Source organism: Pelophylax lessonae (genome assembly GCF_965119305.1).
Source record: "Pelophylax lessonae genome assembly, chromosome: 8".
Taxonomy (NCBI): domain Eukaryota; kingdom Metazoa; phylum Chordata; class Amphibia; order Anura; family Ranidae; genus Pelophylax; species Pelophylax lessonae.
This window is the reverse complement of record NC_138775.1, coordinates 286,648,444-286,668,975: the sequence shown is the minus strand read 5'-3', so window position 1 is coordinate 286,668,975 and position 20,532 is coordinate 286,648,444. Positions and strand designations below refer to the sequence as shown.

Below are 20,532 nucleotides of genomic sequence, written 5' to 3'. Positions count from 1 at the left end.
TGTGGGCCATGACAGAAAAATTTGCGGGCTACCTGACAGGGGCTAAGATCTTTGTACAGACCGATAACAACCCCCTGGCCCATCTGGATACTGCCAAGCTGGGAGCCCTGGAGCAGCGTTGGGCAGCTCGCCTTGCCAAGTATGACTTCTCAATCCGCTACCGCTCTGCTACAGAGAACACTAATGCCGATGGTCTGTCGAGGGTTACTTTTGAGACTCCAGTAGGGGATCTGGATGAACAAAAAGAAGAGGATGAAACTCCAGACTTCCGCAGGTTCACACCTCCAGCAGTTGCAGCACAGACAAGTGGGGAGGCCCGAGTGCTACCCAAGGCATTAGGAAGAACCAATGAAGAATGGGGCCGAATACAGGATGAAGATGTCGGACTGCGGCAGATGAAAGGTTGGGTGTCCCAGCAAAGAAAACCTGACAGAGATGAAAGGACTGAGCTTGATGCCGAGATGAAGTCCATTCTACACCAATGGGATAGACTGGAAATTCATGGAGCTGTTTTGTACCGCAAGTGGCAGCAGCCTGCTGATATAGAGGCAAGGTGGCAGGTAGTAATACCCAGAAGCATGGCACGAGAAGTAGCCAAACAGGCTCATGAATTTGGAGCTCACTTCGGGCCAGTTAAAACCTTCCAGTGGCTGCAACGCTATGTATATTGTCCACGACTGGAGGCCACGGTTGAGGAAGTCTGCCGGCAGTGTCGAATGTGTGAACTCACCAAAGGCACCGAACAGAGGGCACCCATGCAGCCCATACAGACCAAAGAACTGCTGGAAGTATTGATGATAGATTATCTTCTCGTGGGACAATCCGCCAGAGGTCCACAATACTGCCTGGTCATGATTGACCACTTCTCTAAATTTGCAGTGGTCACCCCAACTCGAGACCAGACGGCTGAGTCTGCAGCTCGGGCCATCTGTCAAGATTTCATCCGAGTCTACGGGTGTCCGAAGCGGATCCATTCAGATCAAGGAGCGTGCTTTCAAGGGAAAGTGATGGAGGAGCTACATCGACTGTATGGCATTGAAAAATCCAGGACAACTCCATATCATCCCCAAGGGAATGGGGCCTGTGAGCGCTTCAACCGGACCCTGCTTCAGATGTTGAGGACATTAGAGGAAGACAAAAGGATGCACTGGCCAGACTACCTCCATGAATTAGTCTGGGCTTACAATAATCGGGTTCACAACACAACCGGGTATACTCCGTACATGCTATTGTTCGGCAGAGCTGGCCGGGAAATTGTTGAACTGAATTTAGAACAACCACAGGACTTAATAGAACGATCGACCACCTCATGGGTGAAAGAACACCGTCAGCGGCTCCAGACCATCCGCCGGTTAGCAGGCCAGCGTTTGCAAGAGAGAACTCATACTGACCGTCCTCCCCTCCAGGAGGTTCCGCTGCAACCTGGAGACCGGGTATTGGTGCGGGAGAAACGTCCCAAAGGCAAGTTGAGTGAGCGTTGGGAGGTACAACCTTACAAAGTGATCAGGAGAGTGTACCCCAATGGCCCGGTCTACGAAGTACGGGTGGAAAATGAGGAGTTTGCCTCAAGGATCCTACATAGGAATATGTTACGGCCATGTCAGTCTGAAGATCCCAAACCTGCTGAAGAGACAACACTTCCTGTCCCGTTCTCAGAACTCATTATCTCCAATGAAAACAATGATGAAGACTGGTGGATTGTTCCTGACACTACGGAAGGTCCCCAGGCCACAGGGGATGAAGCTTATGCTACAGAACCACCACCGGCTCGCAATGAGGAGGAACCCAGGTTGGCAGCTCCCAATGAGGAAAGTCAGTCCCTCACAGATAGTCAAGACCTCCGGAGATCCAATAGGTCTACTGCAGGGGTTCCACCAAACAGGTACAATGCTGATCAGTTCGTTTGGTCCACCTGTATGTGTTGTGGACAATGTTGTGCTGCTGTTAGAGATTGTAATAATCACTTTCTTCCCCATGGACTATATAGGATGGCCGAGGACGACCATCGTTAAGTGGGGAGGCATGTAGGGGGTCAGCCCCTTGAATGACTAACTTCAGTACACTGTAGTTCTATTGAGAAATTCCCACAGACTGTCATGCATCTTCCAGCCACAAGAGGTCACTGTTGTTGCTTTAGGTGAAGGGAGGAAGCAGGAAGTTCCAGGAAGTGTGTGGTGTTCGGCTCTCTATGGCTGTGCTGAGCTGAGGAAGGGTACTGCATGCTGTGGCCTTGAGAGGGATATAGACTGTATAATCCTGGGACAGAACAACAGGATCTTGCCAGAGGAGACAGAACTGAACTGTGATACAACGGACAGTAGCTGAGAACCAGAGGAAGAGAGGAGAGAACATCCCAGAGCACCTCAAGCAAATTACAGAGCAAGGGGCCAGACTGCAGTGACCTCCAAGTGACAGAACAAGATAAACTACTTGCAAAGAAACCCAGACCAGTGCATAAGAGACTGCAGCTACAGACAGCAAGGGACAGATCCAGAGACCTGACTGCATCCACCATCACAGAGACTGAGATAAAGCAGCTGTACCTACAGAACTGTGAGTTGCACCAGTGCTAACCTGTGGTAGGGCATAGAGCAGGTTTCTGTAGACAGAGCGTTGCAGCAACGTGTCCCGGTTAGCGGGAATCAGATAGGATCATATAACAGAGTAGCCTGTATCTCTGTGTGTGCATTGGCGGGAACGCCATTTTAAGTATCACGTTGCAGTTAACTTTGCTGTAAACCTATGTAATCTCTTTTTACTGTTAACATCATTCTCCGGCCATTATACTCTGTTGGTTAATAAAGCCGGTATCTGCTTCAGCCTCTCTGTCTGCTGTACCGTACTTGAATTCTGCATTGCGGTCCCCTACTCCTCTGACCGCTACACTATAGACAGTAGAAAGCCTGGTGCGCTCATCTGCCCAGTGTCTACTGCTCTGTCCTGCTCCTGCTGTCACTCCACAGCCCCGCATTCTCCTGTACAACACAAATAATAAACATAAAGTTAATATAATAGTGAGATTCTCACTACACATTCACTATGATAAAACAGTGATCTTTAATACACTCCATCCATTAACACATATAATCAATTTAGGATACACAGATTTGCGCAGCACATTTTGTATTGTTTTATTCATATAGCACCCACGGCAAGGGAGTGAACAGTGCTAGCAGCATTTCCAATTTATACCATAGATTGCTCGCAGTCCATACCGATTTTTTTTAAATGGACTGGGTAATGTGTTAGGATCTATACTGGTATGGACTGGGTAATGTGTTAGGATCTATACTGGTATGGACTGAGCAATGTGTTAGGATCTATACTGGTATTGACTGAGTAATGTGTTAGGATCTATACTGGTATGGACTGGGTAATGTGTTAGGATCTATACTGGTATGGACTGGGTAATGTGTTAGGATCTATACTGGTATGGACTGGGTAATGTGTTAGGATCTATACTGGTATGGACTGGGTAATGTGTTAGGATCTATACTGGTATGGACTGGGTAATGTGTTAGGATCTATACTGGTATCGACTGAGCAATGTGTTAGGATCTATACTGTGGTATGGACTGGGTAATGTGTTAGGATCTATACTGGTATGGACTGGGTAATGTTTTAGGATCTATACTGGTATGGACTGGGTAATGTGTTAGGATCCTTACTGGTATGGGCTGGGTAATGTGTTGGGATCTATACTGGTATGGACTGGGTAATGTGTTAGGATCTATACTGTGGTATGGACTGGGTAATGTGTTCGGATCTATACTGGTATGGACTTGGTAATGTGTTAGGAAGGAAAGGATGCCAAAATCGTTTGATGGAAATGAAAATTATCACCCTACAGAGGGCTGAATTCAAAAACACCCCGAAAATCAAAGTGAAAAAATTATGCAGTAGGCGAGTCCATTTTGCTGAAATTTCATTGCAGAAACTCAGAATGGTCCTCAGTAGTTTGTATGGCCCCCACCTGCTTGTATGCATGCCTGACAACATCTCGGCATGCTCCTAATGAGACAACGGATGGTGTCCTTGGGTATTTCCTCCCAGATCTGGACCAGGGCATCACTGAGCTCCTGAACAGACGGAGGTGCAATCTGGCGGCGTTGGATGGACCGAAACATAATGTCCCAGAGGAGTTCTATTGTATTCAGGTCAAGCGAGCGCGGGGGCCATCCAATGGTATCAATTCCTTCATCCTCCAGGAACTGGTTGCATACTCTCACCACATGAGGCCGGGCATTGTAGTGCACCAGGAGGAACCCAGGGCCCACTGCACCAGCGTAGGGTCTGACAATGGGTCCAAGGATTTCATCCCGATACCTAATGTCAGTCAGGGTGCCATTGTCTAGCCTGTAGAGGTCTGTGCGTCCCTCCATGGATATTCCTCCCCAGACCATCACTGACCCACCACCAAGCCAGTCATGCTGAACGATGGTACAGGCAGCATAATGTTCTCCACAGCTTCTCCAGACCCTTTCACGTCTGTCACATGTGCTCAGGGTGAACCTGCTGTCATCTGTGGAAAGCACAGGGTGCCAGTGGTGGACCTGCTAATTTTGGGGTTCAATGGCAAATGCCAATCAAGCTTCAGGGTGCCGGGCAGTGAGCACAGGGCCCACTAGAGGACGTCGGGTCCTCAGGCCACCCTTATGAAGTCTGTTTCTGATTGTTTTGGTCAGAGACATTCCCACCAGTGGCCTGCTGGAGGTCATTTTGTAGGGCACTGGCAGTGCTCATCCTGTTCTTCCTTGCACAAAGGAGCAGATACCGGTCCTGCTGATGGGTTAAGGAACTTCTACAGCCCTGTCCAGCTCTCCTAGAGTAACTGCCTGTCTCCTGGAATCTCCTCCATGCTCTTTCTGGAAATGGCACATATTGATGTGCCATCCTGGAGGAGTTGGACTGCCTGTGCAACCTCTATAGGGTCCAGTTATCCCCTCATGCTACCAGTAGTGACACCGACCCTAGCCAAATGCAAAACTAGTGAAAAACAGTCAGAAAAGAGGAGTAAGGAAAAAAAATGTCAGTGGCCTCCACCTGTAAAACCATTCCTATTTTGAAGGTCGTCTCATTGTTGCCCATCTAGTGCACCTGTTTTTACTTTCATTAACACCAAAGCAGCTGAAACCGTTTAATAACCCCCTCTGCTACTTTACTGACCAGGTCAAAATCCCAGGAGATTAATTGACTTGATGCTATACTCTGATTAAAAAGTGTTCCTTTAAATTTTTTGAGCAGTGCAAATATTACATTTATCAACCATATAAACAAGCTTTTATATTTATTTTATAACTGTACCTCTGGAAATATGGTTGGGATGGCTTGACTTTTTGTGTTTCTGCAATAAAAGATCGTTTAAAAAAAATGATATATATATTTTTTTTTTTTGTGTTATAAAAGAGGAGTACATTAGTAATGGCATTACCAACAAGTAGAATAGTGCACCAATAAAGAAACATTTGCCCCCAAGCCATGAGTTATTCTCGTTTGGTGGGAGCGTTATCTCACAAGCCGGAAGACAAACAAATAAAATCTGGTTTCTTGTTTAAGCTTTGAACTTCAATGGATCAGAGCTCCTGGCCCCTGTGGCCCCTGCACCGTACCCATGCCTCCCCCTCTCCCTTCCCTACATCCTTATTCCTCTTTTGCTTTATTCTCCTCCACCCTGCTCATCCCTTGCCTCCCCCCCCGATCCTATACATCAGGCATCAATCACTAAACAGTGGTCACAGTTCGGATGTGGACCAAATGACAGTCCTATCAGGGCTGCCACAAACCTTAGTGGCCTGGGTGTCCTCTCCTGGGACACAGGGTGATTCTAGCAAGTGACCAATCACACACTTGTTAACCTGAAAAAGTTGGGCAACTCCCACCTTCCACCCTGATGGGAAGGAGGTAGACTGTGATGGAAAGGGGGGGGGGGCAGCTGTGATAGAAAGGGGGGTTGCTGTGTTGTAACGGGGGGACTGTATTGAAAAGGGGGATGCTGTGATGGAGCGGGGGGGGGGTTTCTGTGTTGTAAAGGGGGGACTGTATTGAAAAGGTGGATGCTGTGATGGAGGGGGGGGGGGGTTTCTGTGTTGTAACGGGGGGACTGTATTGAAAAGGTGGATGCTGTGATGGAGCGGGGGGGGGGTTTCTGTGTTGTAACGGGGGGACTGTATTGAAAAGGGGGATGCTGTGATGGAGCGGGGGGGGGGTTTCTGTGTTGTAAAGGGGGGACTGTATTGAAAAGGGGGATGCTGTGATGGAGGGGGGGGGGTTTCTGTGTTGTAACGGGGGGACTGTATTGAAAAGGTGGATGCTGTGATGGAGCGGGGGGGGGGGTTTCTGTGTTGTAAAGGGGGGACTGTATTGAAAAGGTGGATGCTGTGATGGAGGGGGGGGGGGTTTCTGTGTTGTAAAGGGGGGACTGTATTGAAAAGGGGGATGCTGTGATGGAGGGGGGGGGGGTTTCTGTGTTGTAAAGGGGGGACTGTATTGAAAAGGGGGATGCTGTGATGGAGAGGGGGGGGTTCTGTGTTGTAACGGGGGGACTGTATTGAAAAGGTGGATGCTGTGATGGAGGGGGGGGGGGGTTTCTGTGTTGTAAAGGGGGGACTGTATTGAAAAGGTGGATGCTGTGATGGAGGGGGGGGGGTTTCTGTGTTGTAAAGGGGGGACTGTATTGAAAAGGGGGATGCTGTGATGGAGGGGGGGGGGGGGTTTCTGTGTTGTAAAGGGGGGACTGTATTGAAAAGGGGGATGCTGTGATGGAGGGGGGGGGTTTCTGTGTTGTAAAGGGGGGACTGTATTGAAAAGGGGGATGCTGTGATGGAGGGGGGGGGGGGGCTTTGATGGAAAGAGGATGTGATAAAAAAGGGGGTGGTTGCTGTGATGAAAAGGGGGAGGGGGGGGGCTGTGATGTAAAGTGAAGACAAGGACAGTGATGTAAAATGAGGACTGTAGTGTAAACGAAGGACTGAAGACACTAAAGTAAAGGGGGGCAGTGATGTAAATGGGTGCAAATATGATAAAAAAAAAAAAAAAGGGGGGGGGCTGTAAAGTGAAGGAGACTAAGGACAGTAATGTAAAGTCTGGGGACTGTGGTGTAAAGGAAGGACTGAAGACACTAAAGTAAAGGAGTGGCTGTGATGGAGAGTGGGGCATGATAAAAAGGGGGAACTGTGATGGAAAGGGAGGACTAAGGACACTGATGTAAAGGGGGGGGGGGGGGGCTGTGATTTGATGGAACTTGCACAAACATCAGATTCACACCTCTGCTGGAGGATATTTTCTCTGATTGGACCTCTGAGTTTTAACTCAATACCCCTGCTGTACACCTGCCATTACCCCCACCCACCCCTCTACACATACTCTATTAGCAAAAGTATTGGGACGCCTGCCTTTACACGCACATGAACTTTAATGGCATCCCAGTCTTAGTCCGTAGGGTTCAATATTGAGTTGGCCCACCCTTTGCAGCTATAACAGCTTCAACTCTTCTGGGAAGGCTGTCCACAAGGTTTAGGAGTGTGTATCAGTGTTGGGCATGTTACTTAAAAAAAGTAATTAGTTATAGTTACTTCTCACAAAAAGTAACTTAGTTACATCATTAAAAAAGGTAACTAATTACCAGGGAAAGTAACTATTGTGTTACTTTCAAAAAATTATTATTTAAAAACATTGTACACTAATCTACACTATTTTAATGTTGCACTACTCTGACTCTGGCAATTGCGCATAAGCACGGGGAACAGGAGCTTTAACCACTTGCCGCCTGCCCACAGTAATATTACTGCGTCAGTGCGGCTCCCCTGGGTCCAGCGACGTAGACCTACGCCACTGGAGGGGAAGTGGTTTCGGGCGCACTCCCGCTGTGTTTAAGACACAGCGGGTGTAGGGCCGGGGGAGGAGAGGCAGCGATAGCCTCCTTCCTCCCCCCGATCATCCGGGAAAACTGTGAGAAGACCCACCTGCTTATGTAAACAAAGCAGGCGGATCTTCTCAGTGACAGACAGGTAGAGATCACAGGATTCAGCATAGCTGTGTCTGTCACAGAACCCCCTCCCCCCATACACACACACACACGTCAGGAAGCATGAGGCACACATTTAACCCCTTGATCACCAACAGGGTTAACCCCTTCCCTGCCAGTGTCATTATTACAGTAACAGTGCATATTTTTAGCACTGATTTCTGTAGTAATGTCACTGGTCCCCCCAAAAGTGTCAAAAATGTCAGTTAGGGGTCCGATCTGTCCGCCGCAATGTCGCAGTCCCGCAAAAAATTGCAGATCGCCGCCATTACTATTAAAAAAAAAAAAAACACAACAATAGCAACACAACAACAATGTAGCAGAAAACAAATTGGCCTAAAATGTTTAAAAATTTAAATATTATTGCATGCTATTTTAGCATGCCTTTCATTCTATTTAGCACACCTTAAGTGCTGCTGTAGCTTTATGAATCAGGATTGACGTATGCTTACAGGAGATGCGCTATGGGTGACCTTCACAGCAAATGTTACCCGGCCACTTACCAGCCTGTGGCCCCTCTACTTCATAGACACTCGATTCACTCGCTTGGAGGTTTGAGGCATCATCATAGCAGTCTTCTCCCTGGAAGGTTGAGCTAGAGCAGGACACAAAAGGAAAAAGTTCACCTAAAGACGCACAACGGCGAATGCTTTTTAATACATTATGTAAAACAAAATGAAGGAAGTCTTAAGCCCGACCCCAGGCTCCTCCCCTGAGGTCCCCTGCATTATTTATGTCCTATACTCACCTTTTCCAGAGGTCTTCAGGTCAAATATGTGATGCAAAAGGAGCCTCTACTTCTACTCTGGCAATGGGCAGCCCACAGTGATGTAGAAAGTGAGGCTGGTGGAATGACATCAATGCTATTCTCTGTTTTTCATGTGAGTACAGAATGCCACTGGGATGCCCCTCGGGGGCGGGTCTATGACACCATGCACTTACTCACAGGATGTCCTCAGTCTTCTGGAAAGCATTATTTTTATTCTTCCAACCCAAAAGATGAAGAACCTTTTGGAGATGGAAAAAAATGGATTGTGGGGAACAGTGCCAGAGAGAGGCGAGCATTGCATGCCGGGGCATTTTTTTTTTAATTACCTTCTGGGGCCCTAAATGAAGCTAAACAGTTGTAACAGCTCCTCTCCTGGACTGAAATAGCTTACTCTGATTTCACTGCACACTGTGAGCTTCTCACAATGTTCCCTAGAAGAAGCAGCAAGTCAGATGGAGCCCCCACATCATTTCCTGGCTGGGAGACACCCAGCAGCATCTAGTTCTTTACTCCACAGCCTCACTGTCCCTGGCTCCGCCCTTTTTATTTATTGGATTTTAGTTCTTTCAATCATGGAGGCTCAGCATCACATGTTGCCGTTACTTGAGTGCATAAAAAAGGAGGAGCGCACACTCCTCCAGACCGACACCCACCCATCAAGGCAATTTGGATATTTGCATAACTCCTCCCCAGGGCCAGCCCACTGCTTGCATCAGGCTGAGGTCTCTTGGGAGGAGTATTGAGGCAAGGTGCTGTGGTATTTTTCTTTTAGGAAGTTATGTACCCACCAGCCATGATCTGCCTGCTTTGCATAATGAAACACAGAGACCCATTGAAAAAAAATCCCTGCATTTAGAAAAAAAAAAAAAGTATGTAATAAAAACCAAAACTTTTTAACCACTTGCCGACCGCCGCCCGACTATATACGGCGGCGGTCAGCCCCTCCCAGGCATAGTGACGTACCGGTACGTCACTAGCCTGGGAGCCAATAGGGGGGCAAATGCGCGCCGCTGGAGGCGCGCTCCCATCCCCGCTCGTTCCCTAAGCAGCCCGCGCGTGTGACCGGCGGACCCGATGTCCGCCGGTCACTCGCGATTGTGGGGTGGAGAGGGAGAAAGGCAAGCGGCTAATGTAAACAAAACCGCTTGTCATTCTCCCCTGTGTAAAAGCGCAGATCACACGGTCCTGCTATGTAGGACCGTTGATCTCTGCTGTTACACACACAGCCACATCCCTACACAGTTAGAAGCACGCCCCTAGGGACACACTGAACCCCTCCCTCTCCAATAAAGTTAACCCCTTCACTCCCAGTGTCATTTTTACAGTAACAGTGCATATGTATAGCACTGATTACTGTAGTAAGGTCACTGGTACCCCCAAAAGTGTAAAAAATGTCAGTCAAGGGTCCGATCTGTCTGCCGCAATGTCGCAGTCCCGCAAAAAAAAAAAATAAAAAAAATAAAAAATAAAATAAATCGCAGATCGCCGCCATTACTCATTAAAAAAAAAAAATAAAAATGACAAAAATCTTAGTCCCTTAGTTAGTAAACGCAATAACTTTTGCGCAAACCAATCAAAATACGCTTTTTGCAATTTTTGTTACCAAACATATGTAGCAGAAAACAAATTGGCCTAAAATGTTAGAAAATTTAGATTTTTACATTTTTTTGGGGGGGGGGGGGGATTTCATATAAAAAAAATGTGAAAAATATTGTTATTTTTACAAAATTGTCGCTCTTTTTTTGTTTATAGCGCGTGATCAAAAAATCGCACAGGTGATCAAATACCACCAAAAGAAAGCTCTGTTTGTGGGAAAAAAAGGACATCAATTTCATTTGGGTACAGCGTCGCACGACCGCGCAATTGTCCGTTAAATTCACGCAGTGCCGAATCGCAAAATAGGCCCTGGCCAGGAAGGGGGTAAAATCTTCCGGGGCCTAAGTGGTTAAAAATAATTAATTAGCATGCTGATAAGGAAGGAAAGTGGAGCCATGTAGGGTGAAATGTAAGCAGATTAACCTTCAACTTTCCATTTATTTTATTCTCTAAAACAAAGCCACACAACAAAGAAACTGGTCTTTAACCCCTTCTGGACCGCCCCAAGCAGATATACTGCGGCAGGGCGGCCCTCCCGCAGGTATGTGATTTTGTGCACCGGGTCTGGGGCGCGCGCACCGCCAGTGACCCACTTCTGCTGTGATTGGGCACAGCGGGAGCCAATCAGCAGGTCTTTTTAGACCTGATGTTTGCCAGCACCCGGCAATCATTCTTAGAAGATGCAGAACAGCAGTCTGCCTATGTAAACAAGGCAGGCTGCCGTTCTATTAGTAAGGAAGATGGAGATCTTGTGTTTTTGCTGAGCAGGAACACAGATCTCTGTCTTCCCCCAGTCAAAGCACCTCCCCCACACAGTTAGCAAGCACTCCCTAGGAACATATTGACTGGGACTGCATGAATATTCTGCCCATGGTCCGCCTCTCCCAATCCACTATATTCCAGAACTTACTGGAATGCAGCAGTCGAACGTGCAGACAGCAAAACCTAAAAACAGCCAGAAGTAATCAAATCCTGCTCCACTGGCTACAGAGGAGCCAAAAAACGACATTCACCTTAACCTATCAGTAACCTAAACCTAACCTTAGCTCATAGTATACCTGTACAGTTTGCAAAGTTATTAAAACTTCTGGAATTCATCTTTAAAGTGGCTCTAAAGCCTCCAGGTATTTTTTTTTTTTTTTTTAACTTTAATGAATTCGAAGCATTAAGGTCAAAAACCTTCTGTGTTGCAGGAGCCCCCCAGTCCCCTCTTATTTTTACCTGAGCCCGATTCGATCCAACGGTGTGCATCTCCCCCGCAGTGAATAAGCACAACCTAGGCACACAGTTAACCCTTTGATCCCCCCTGATGTTAACTCCTTCCCAGCCAGTGTCATTAGTACAGTGACAGTGCATATTTTTAGTACTGATCACTGTATCGGTGTCACTGGTCCCCAAAAATTGTCACCTAGTGTCAGATTTGCCAACCACAATGTCGCAGTCCTGCTAAAAATTGCTGATCGCTGCCATTACTAGTGAAAATAATTAAAACATTTTTTTTAAAAAAAATTCCATTAATATATCCCATAGTTTTTAGCCGCTATAACTTTTGTGCAAACCAATTAATATTCGCTTACTGGAATTTTTTTTTAACCAAAAATATGTAGCAGAATACAAATTAGCCTAAAGTGATGAATACATTTGGCTTTTTTACATTTTTTTTTTTTTTAATTATTTTTTTTATTTGATATGTTTTATAGCAGAAAGTAAAAAAAATATTGTGCCTTTCAAAATGGTCGGCTTTTTTTGGTTATAGCACAAAAAAAAAAAAAAAAAAAAACGCAGAGGTGATAAAATACCACCAAAAAAAAGCTCTATTTGTGGGGAAAAAAAAGACAAATTTTATTTAGGTACAGCGTTGCACGACCGCGCAATTGTCAGTTAAAATAATTCAGTGCCGCATCACAAAAAATGGCCTGGTCACGAAGGGGGTAAACCTTCCGGGGCTGAAGAGGTTAAAGACAGTTAAGTAGTTCTAGAGGCAGGAGGTTTTTTTTTTTTTTTTTTTTACCTTAACCACTTAAGCCCCGGAGGATTTGGCTGCTAAAAGACCAGGGCCTATTTTGCGATTCGGCACTGCGTGAATTTAACAGACAATTGCGCGGTCGTGCGACACTGTACCCAAATGAAATTTAAGTCCTTTTTTCCCCACAAACAGAGCTTTCTTTTGGTGGTATTTGATCACCTGTGCGATTTTTATTTTTTGCGCTATAAACAAAAAAAAAAAGAGCGTCAATTTTGAAAAAATAATATTTTTCAAATTTTTTTATATGAAATTCCCCCCCCCCCCCCCCCCAAAAAAAAATGTAAAAAATCAAATTTTTTTTAACATTTTAGCACAATTTGTTTTCTGCTACATATTTGTGGTAAAAAAAAAAAAAAACGCAATAAGCATATTTTGATTGGTTTGCACAAAAGTTATTGCGTTTACTAACTAAGGGAAAGATTTATGTCATTTTTATTGTTTTTTTTTTTTTTTAACTAGTAATGGCGGCGAACTGCAATTTATTTTGCGGGACTGCGATATTGCGGCGGACATATCGGACCCTTGACTGACATTTTTCTTTGACACTTTTGGGGGTACCAGTGACATTACTACAGTAATCAGTGCTATAAATATGCACTGTTACTGTAAAAATGACACTGGCAGGGAAGGGGTTAACTTTATTAGAGATCCAGGGGTTCAGCGTGTCCCTAGGGGCGTGCGTCTAACTGTGGGGGGCGTGGCTTGTGATGTAACCACAGAGACATACGATCCTACATAGCAGGATCGTATGATCTCTGCTGTTACACCAGGGAGAAGGACAGACGGTTGTGTTTACATCAGCCGCCTGCCTTTCTCCCTCTCCACCGGGAGATCGCGAGTGACCGGCGGATATCGGAGCCGCCGTCACTCGCGCGGGGATGGCCGTGAACAAACAGGGGCGGGAGCTCGCCCCCTACAGGCTCCTGGGCGAGCCACGTAGTACTACGTCGATTTGCCCAGGAGGGGCTCACTGCCGCAGTAAATGTACTTGCGGCGGTCGGCAAGTGGTTAATGCACTCTATGCAATAGGTCTCGTTTACACTGCTGCGATTTTCCAGGGTTGCAAAAGTGTGCGAAAACGATTCCCCATTAAATCCTATGTAACTTACCATGGCGGGTGCGCTGCGTTTTGAAAAATCCTGCATGCTGCATCTTTGGTGCAGTTTTTCAAAAGTACACCTTCCATGGTAAATCAATGGGAATGCAACAAAATCTCACAAAAGTGAATCAATGTAAAAAGGGTCCTTAACCACATCAAGACCGCCCACCGCACATTTACTGAGGCAGGCTGCCTCTCCTGCGCAAATTGATGTAGCCCTACGTCGGTGCTGGGGGGGGGGGGGGGGCGGCTAGGCAGCGGGGAAGCCGATGCATGGGGCTGGCGGCCACAATTGCCGCCGGGCACCCGCGATCGCTCCCTGCTGAGAGAGAAGGACGGTCAGCTGTTGTAAATGCAGCTGACCGTTCTCTTTGAAATGATCACAGAGTACCTGTGATCCTTCTATGTAGGATCACAGGTCTCTATGGTCATTTCACAAGCCCATCCCCCATACAGTTAGAAAACACTCCCCTAGGCTCACAATTAACCCTTTGATCACCCTTAGGTTAACCCATAGCTCCCAGCTGTCCCTGATTTTGAGGGACTGTCCCTCATTTGAAACAAATTCCCTCTTTTCTCCCCATTTGTCCCTAATTTTGGTCTGATCTATATAGTTGTATAAAAAAATGCACTATTTATCTTTCTAAAGGTGTATCCCAGAAATAAACCTTTCATCTAATTTCTAAATTGCTGTAAATTCCAAAAGCCAATATAAAAAGTAATAGTAGTGGTAAAAAAGCACTTGTGGGTTTAACCAATCTTTTTTTTTTTTTTTGTACAATTCTCCTTTAAGGGGGCGTGGCAGGGGGTGTGCCCTATGCCTACACACTTTTGCTAGTGGATGTCCCTCACTCCCATCTCAAAAAGTTGGGAACGTATGCCTTAACCCCTTCAATACCAGTGTCATTATTACAGTAACAGTGCATATTTTTAGCACTGATTACTGTATTAATGTCACTGGTCCCCCCAAAAGTGTCAAAAATGTCAGTTAGGGGTCGGATCTGTCCGCCACAATGTCGCAGTCCCGCTAAAAATCGCAGATCGCCGCCATTACTGTTAAAAAATAAAAATAAAATAAATCTTTCCCCTAGTTTGTAGACGTGATAACGTTTGTGCAAACCAATCAAAATGCGCTTATTGCCATTTTTTTACCAAAAAAGTATGTAGCCGAATACAAATTGGCCTAAAAGGATGAAAATTTTAGATTTTTTACATTTTTTTTTTTTATTTTTTTCCTTGCGGGAAATGTTATATAGCAAAATGTGAAAAATAGTGTTTTTTTTTTTTTTTTTGAGAATTGTCGCTCTTTGTTTATAGTGCAAAAAATTAAAATCGCACAGGTGATCAAATACCACCAAAAGAAAGCTCTATTTGTGGGAAAAAAAGGACCTCGATTTTATTTGGGTACAGCGTTGCACGACCACGCAATTGTCCGTTTAACGCAGTGCCGAATGGCAAAAAAATTGCCTGGTCATTAAGAGGAAAAATCCTTCCGGTCCAGAAGTTAAGGTAAAAAGAAGAAAAAAGAAATAAAAACCTGTTTATAGCTCTCTCCACCCCCCCCCCCTAATACTTACCTGAGCCTGATCTCGATCTAGCGATGTGCATGAGAGCAGTGGGGGCCATCCGCTCCTGCTGCTGTCAATTACAGCCAGTAAGGACAGGGGGAGGGCTAAGCCGAGCTGCGCGTCAAAGGACACACAAAGCGCAGCTCAGGATCAAGCACATGTGGGTGTCCCCCTAGGAAGTGGCTAGCTATGGGGGCACTCAGAGGAGAGGAAGAGCCAGGCGCACCAGGTAAGTTGAACATCTTATTAAAAAAAAATAAAAAACAAACATTAAAAGTTCTTTAAATCCTTCCATGTGTAGAGGGCAGTTAGGATGATAAATAGGGACATGACAGGAGGTGGTTTGTTTTATTATATACCCGATATTCCACATACTTTACCTGGAGGCAGGGAGCTCATATTCCGTCTCAGACACTGCTAGAAGAAAAAAAGTATGTAGGTTATACAGACAAACCAAAACCTCTGTAAACATTTTGAGAGAATCTACAGGAAAAAAATAAAATATTTTACATAAGGGGCCCATTTATAACAAAAAAAATCACAGCAGAGCTCATGTCTGTATTGGGCCCTGTGACGGATCGCCTGGCACCCAGCCTGGGTGCCTCTGTCAAGAGACAGCTTCCTCCACTCTGGGACCAGGAATTATAGCTGAGCATTGCACCCAAGAACTAGACAACACAAACACTAACGTAGGTGCAAACTGAAGCTGACTTTATTGTAAATTCACACAAAATATATAACACAAAATCAGGTAAGAGCTTGATCGCATTATCCTAAACAATGCAAACTGTAAACAGTAATGTCAGTACATCTAATGAAAAACGGGGCAAATAGAAGGAAGACGGGTGTTCAAGGATGGCCTCTTAATACATTGAATTCAACAGATAACATACATGATCTAAAAGATTTATCTCTTTATTACAAAACCATTAGATTAAAAAACACACACACACACACACACACACTGTGAAATCTAATTCCACCATGTAACATATAAAATTAAATGAGGCAACGGTCAGATGGATAGAAAAATCACCTACGTGTTTCGTGGTCACAGCCACTTCCTCAGGGTTTATTCCATCTGTATCGGTTATCACCTGTGTCCCTGGTTTCCATATTCTGCCTCCCCATAACCTAAACTGACACAATGAACCCTATAGGTATGTCATTAATTTTTTAATTTTTCTGATTTTATTTTTATATATATATATATATATATATATATATATATATATATATATATATATATATATATTATTATTTTTTATTTTTATTTTTTTATTTGTCTTCCTTATCTCATAGGAATAGGGGGGTTATTCCTTATATGTATGATTTATGTATAAAAGATGTATTGACCTTTTATGTCTATTTAATTGTTGATACTAGGCACCTTGGCAGATGAAGAGATTTTGAAGCCCTGAAGAAGCGGCTGTGACCACAAAAAGCGTAGGACATTCTTCTATCCGTCTGACCATTACCTCATTGCTTTTATATGTTACATGGTGGAACTATATTCCCAAGTGTGTGTGTTTCAATTGTAATGTTTTGTAATAAAGAGATAAATCTTTTAGATCATGTATGTGGATTGTTGAATTAGATATATTACCCACTTCTGGACTGGAAGGATTTATCTTAATTACTGGGCATTTTTTTGCGATTCAGGACTGCGTTATTGTAACGGACAAATGCGCGTTTGTGCGATGCTGTACCCAAATAAAATTGATGTCCTTTTTTTCCCCATAAGTAGAGCTTTCTTTTGATGGTATTTGATTACCTGTGCGATTTTTACTTATTGTGCTATAAAACAAAAAAAAAAAAAACACAATATTTTCACATTCTGCTATATAACATTCCCCAATTTTTTTTAAAAAATTAAATTTTTCATAATTTTAGGACAATTTGTATTAAAAATTATGTATAAAAAAATTCCCAAAAAGTGTATTTTGATTGGTTTGCACAAAAGATATCGCGTCTACAAACTAGGGGAAAGATGTATGTCATTTATTTATTTTTTAATAGTAATGGCGGCACTCTGCGATTTTTAGCAGGACTGCGACACTGCGGCAGACAGATCAGACCCCTACCTCACATTTTTGACACTTTTGCTGGGGGACCAGTGACATTACTAGAGTAATAAGTGCTAAAAATATGCACTATTACTGTACAAATGACACTGGCAGGTAGGGGTTAACACAGTGGTGATCAAAGGGTTAAGTGTGAGCCTAGGGTGTGTTTTCTAACTGTATGGGGGAGGGACTTGTGGAATCAACACAGAGACCTGTAATCCTAATAGGAAGATCACAGGCGCTCTGTGTTCATTCCAGAGAAAAAAAACGGTATGCTGTGTTTACAACAGCTGACCGTCGTCCTCTCTCAGTAGGTAACGATCGCGGGTGCCCGGGGGCAATCATGGCCGCTGGCATCCCTGCTGCCTAATGGGGGTGGGCGTGCGCCTCCAGCAGCGCACACGCGCACCCAGGAGCGCTCTTGCGAACCACCGTACCTTTACGGTATATATGCAGTGGGCGGTCAGCAAGTGGTTAAGAGAACATCCTTGAACACCCGTCTTCCTTCTATTTGCCCCATTTTTTTTATATAAATATATTGGGTTGATGGCCTCTGAATATTAGGCTGGATTAGCTACTACTTACCCTATGTCTAGGCTTCTCCCACAAGATATTCTGTCTGTACAGTACATCTTATGAACAGCTAACAAAAAGCAAGCTAATTAATATATGACATCCCATAATAGTTTGGTAACGAGGTAAGGTGGACACAATACTAGCAGACAGACAGACACAATAGGAGACTCAATTACCAATGGGAATTCACACCTAGGAGGCACGCAATGGGGAATTATACCATGAGAGAAAGACACCTTAACAAACATATTATAGCAGGAGACCCCAGCATCAGGTTGTTTTGAGTTAATTATATAACCAGTGACGTCAGAAGGAGTGGTGCCACTGGGTGACGTAGCCGGGTGGCCCCGCCCCTTGCCTATATAGTAAATGCCAAAGGCATACGGCGGGAGGCCTCCCAGGTGGCGAGATCATTTTTTTTTTTTTTTCTACTTTTTGGGTTTGACGATGGATTTACCTAAGTGGACACTAATTTTTAATAAAGGACTTGTCAAAAACTGTTTCTTGTGGTTATTACGTTGACACTTTTTTTGGTGAATGGGTAGGGGTACTATGTACAAAATATCCATTCACATAGGGCGAGGGAGGGTGGGCCCCTTGGTTAAAGGGGGCTTCCAGATTCTGATAAGCCCCCTGCCTACAGACCCCAACAACCACAGCCTAGGGTTGTCGGGAAGAGCCCCTTTTTCCCCATCAACATGGAGATAAGAGGCTTTTGGTTTGAGTGGGGAGGGTTGGGCAATGCCCCCTCTGCTCAAAAGCACCACCTTCCATGTTGAGGGCATGGGGCCTGGTATGGTCACCACAGCCCAGGGTTGTCGGGAAGAACCCCTTGTCCCCATCCACATGGAGAAAAGGGGCTTTTGAGTGGGTTGGGTAATGCCCCCTCTGCTCAAAAGCACCCACCCCCTCCCCTTTCATGTTGAGGGCATGTGACCTGGTATGGTTCAGGAGGGGGGCACTCCTCATCCATGCCCATCAGTGCCTCCTCATCAGTGCCACTCAGTGCAGCCCCATCAGTGCCCGTCAGTGAAGGAAAACATGTAATTCTTTACAACAGAAACTTTTTCAAAAATGTTGGTCTTTTTTAATTGGTTTAGCAAAAACAAAAAACAAACACTTGATCAAATACCACCAAAAGAAAGCTCTATTTGGGGGGAGGATTAAAAAAAAAAAAAAAAATGTATTTTGGGTACAGTGTTGCATAACCACACAATTGTCATTCAAAGTGTGACAGCACTGAAAGCTGAAAATTGGTCTGGGCAGGAAGGGGGTAAAAGTGTCCGGTATTGAAGTGGTTAAAAGTCTCTACAGTTTATCATGTCACCTAAACAGAAAGTGGTTCTATGTTTTTAAAGGTGTCACCAGACAAAAGGGGAGTATGCGGAGAGCAAAATACAATGCAGCGCTCTCCTGACCCATCTCCGATAAAGTGTGCCGTACAAGAATTTTGAATAAATTCCCGACCGAAGACCACATACGGCGAAAGTTGTTTTTTTTTTTGTTTTTGGTTTTTTTTTTTGTGTTTTTTTTTATCTTTAGAAAAGCTCCGCCTTCTGTTGTTACAAGCTGAGCAAGAAATGTGACATACCTGACATACTAAACACTCAGCACTTCTCTGAAGGGCAGAATTACTTTTAACAATGAAACAGCAAATAATGTCCAGAAAAGAAACTGACTGTAAGATTTACTGAATCCCCTTTCTGGTCTGTTGGTAAATTTCCCCTAATTTCCTGTTCTAGAATGCAAATACATGGGAGGTAAACAGTGCTATAAATATGCACTGTTACTGTAAAAAAATGACACTGGCCGGGAAGGGGTTAACTTTATTGGCGATCAGTGGGTTAAATGTATCCCTAGGGTCGTGATTCTAACTGTGGGGGGGGGGGGGGGGACGTGGCTTGTGATGTAACCACAGAGACAAAACGATCCTACATAGCAGGAACGCATAGACTCTGTACTTGCATCAGGGAGAACGACAGGCGGCTGTGTTTACATCAGCCGTCCGTCCTTCTCCCTCTCCTGTGGAAGATCGCGAGTGGCAGGCGGACATTGGAGTTCAAGCGTGCGGAGAGGTCAGTGAACGAGCGGGGGGCGGTAGCGCGCCTCCGGCGGGGCGCACGCTCGCCCCCTACAGGCTCCTGGGCGAGCGACGTAGGTCTACGTCGCTTTGCCCAGGAGCGGCTGACCGCCGCAGTAAATAGTCGTGCGGCGGTCAGCAAGTGGTTGAAGGGCTCAGGATTTTTTTCTTTTAGCAAATAAATGTAAAACTGATAACTATAAGGCTCCATGTACACGGGACGTTGTTAAAAGTCCCTTTGAATGCTGGAATTTTTAGGACGTTTGAAACGTCCGTTCGGTCACGTTTGTACCCGCGTTTAGCAGCGTTTGCGGGCGTTTGCGTTTAGAAGCGTTCCTAGAGGTCAAAAAAATTATTCCCCTTTAAAATGGAAAAACGCGAACGCTAAACGCGGGTCATCGCGTTCGGACGCGTTTGTGCATTTGAAACGCTGGGAAACACACGTTCGAACGCAAATAATTGCGTTCTAAAAACAGTCCCTGAACGCAACTGCCTGCAAATGACTGTAAACGACCTGGTGTACATGGACAGATAAGATAAAATGTAGATGTGTTCAGGGGCTTCTGAAAAAAACGCCCAACTGCTCCTAAACGGCCATTTCCAGCGTCCCGTGTACATGGAGCCTAAGGCCTCATGCACACAGGACATTTTTACAGCGGCTGTTTTTGGCGTTCGACGTTTTTTTCTGCAGCCAATAAACTCCCCAGCATGTTCTCCTATGTCTCCATA

At 45.1% G+C, this 20,532-nt stretch overlaps 1 protein-coding gene across 1 annotated transcript in view; it reads right to left on the bottom strand.

Moving 5' to 3' along the window:
• FYB2 (FYN binding protein 2) overlaps positions 1 to 20,532 on the bottom strand; it is a gene marked incomplete at its 3' end in the record, with an annotated part of 130,337 nt that overhangs the window by 64,706 nt on the left and 45,099 nt on the right. Inside the window, exons 4-5 of the mRNA XM_082266372.1 lie at positions 15,462 to 15,495; positions 8,515 to 8,618 (exon numbers count right to left, since the gene is read on the bottom strand). Of these exons, the coding sequence (XP_082122498.1) occupies positions 8,515 to 8,618; positions 15,462 to 15,495 (138 nt within the window). The remainder of the gene's footprint in view (positions 1 to 8,514; positions 8,619 to 15,461; positions 15,496 to 20,532) is intronic.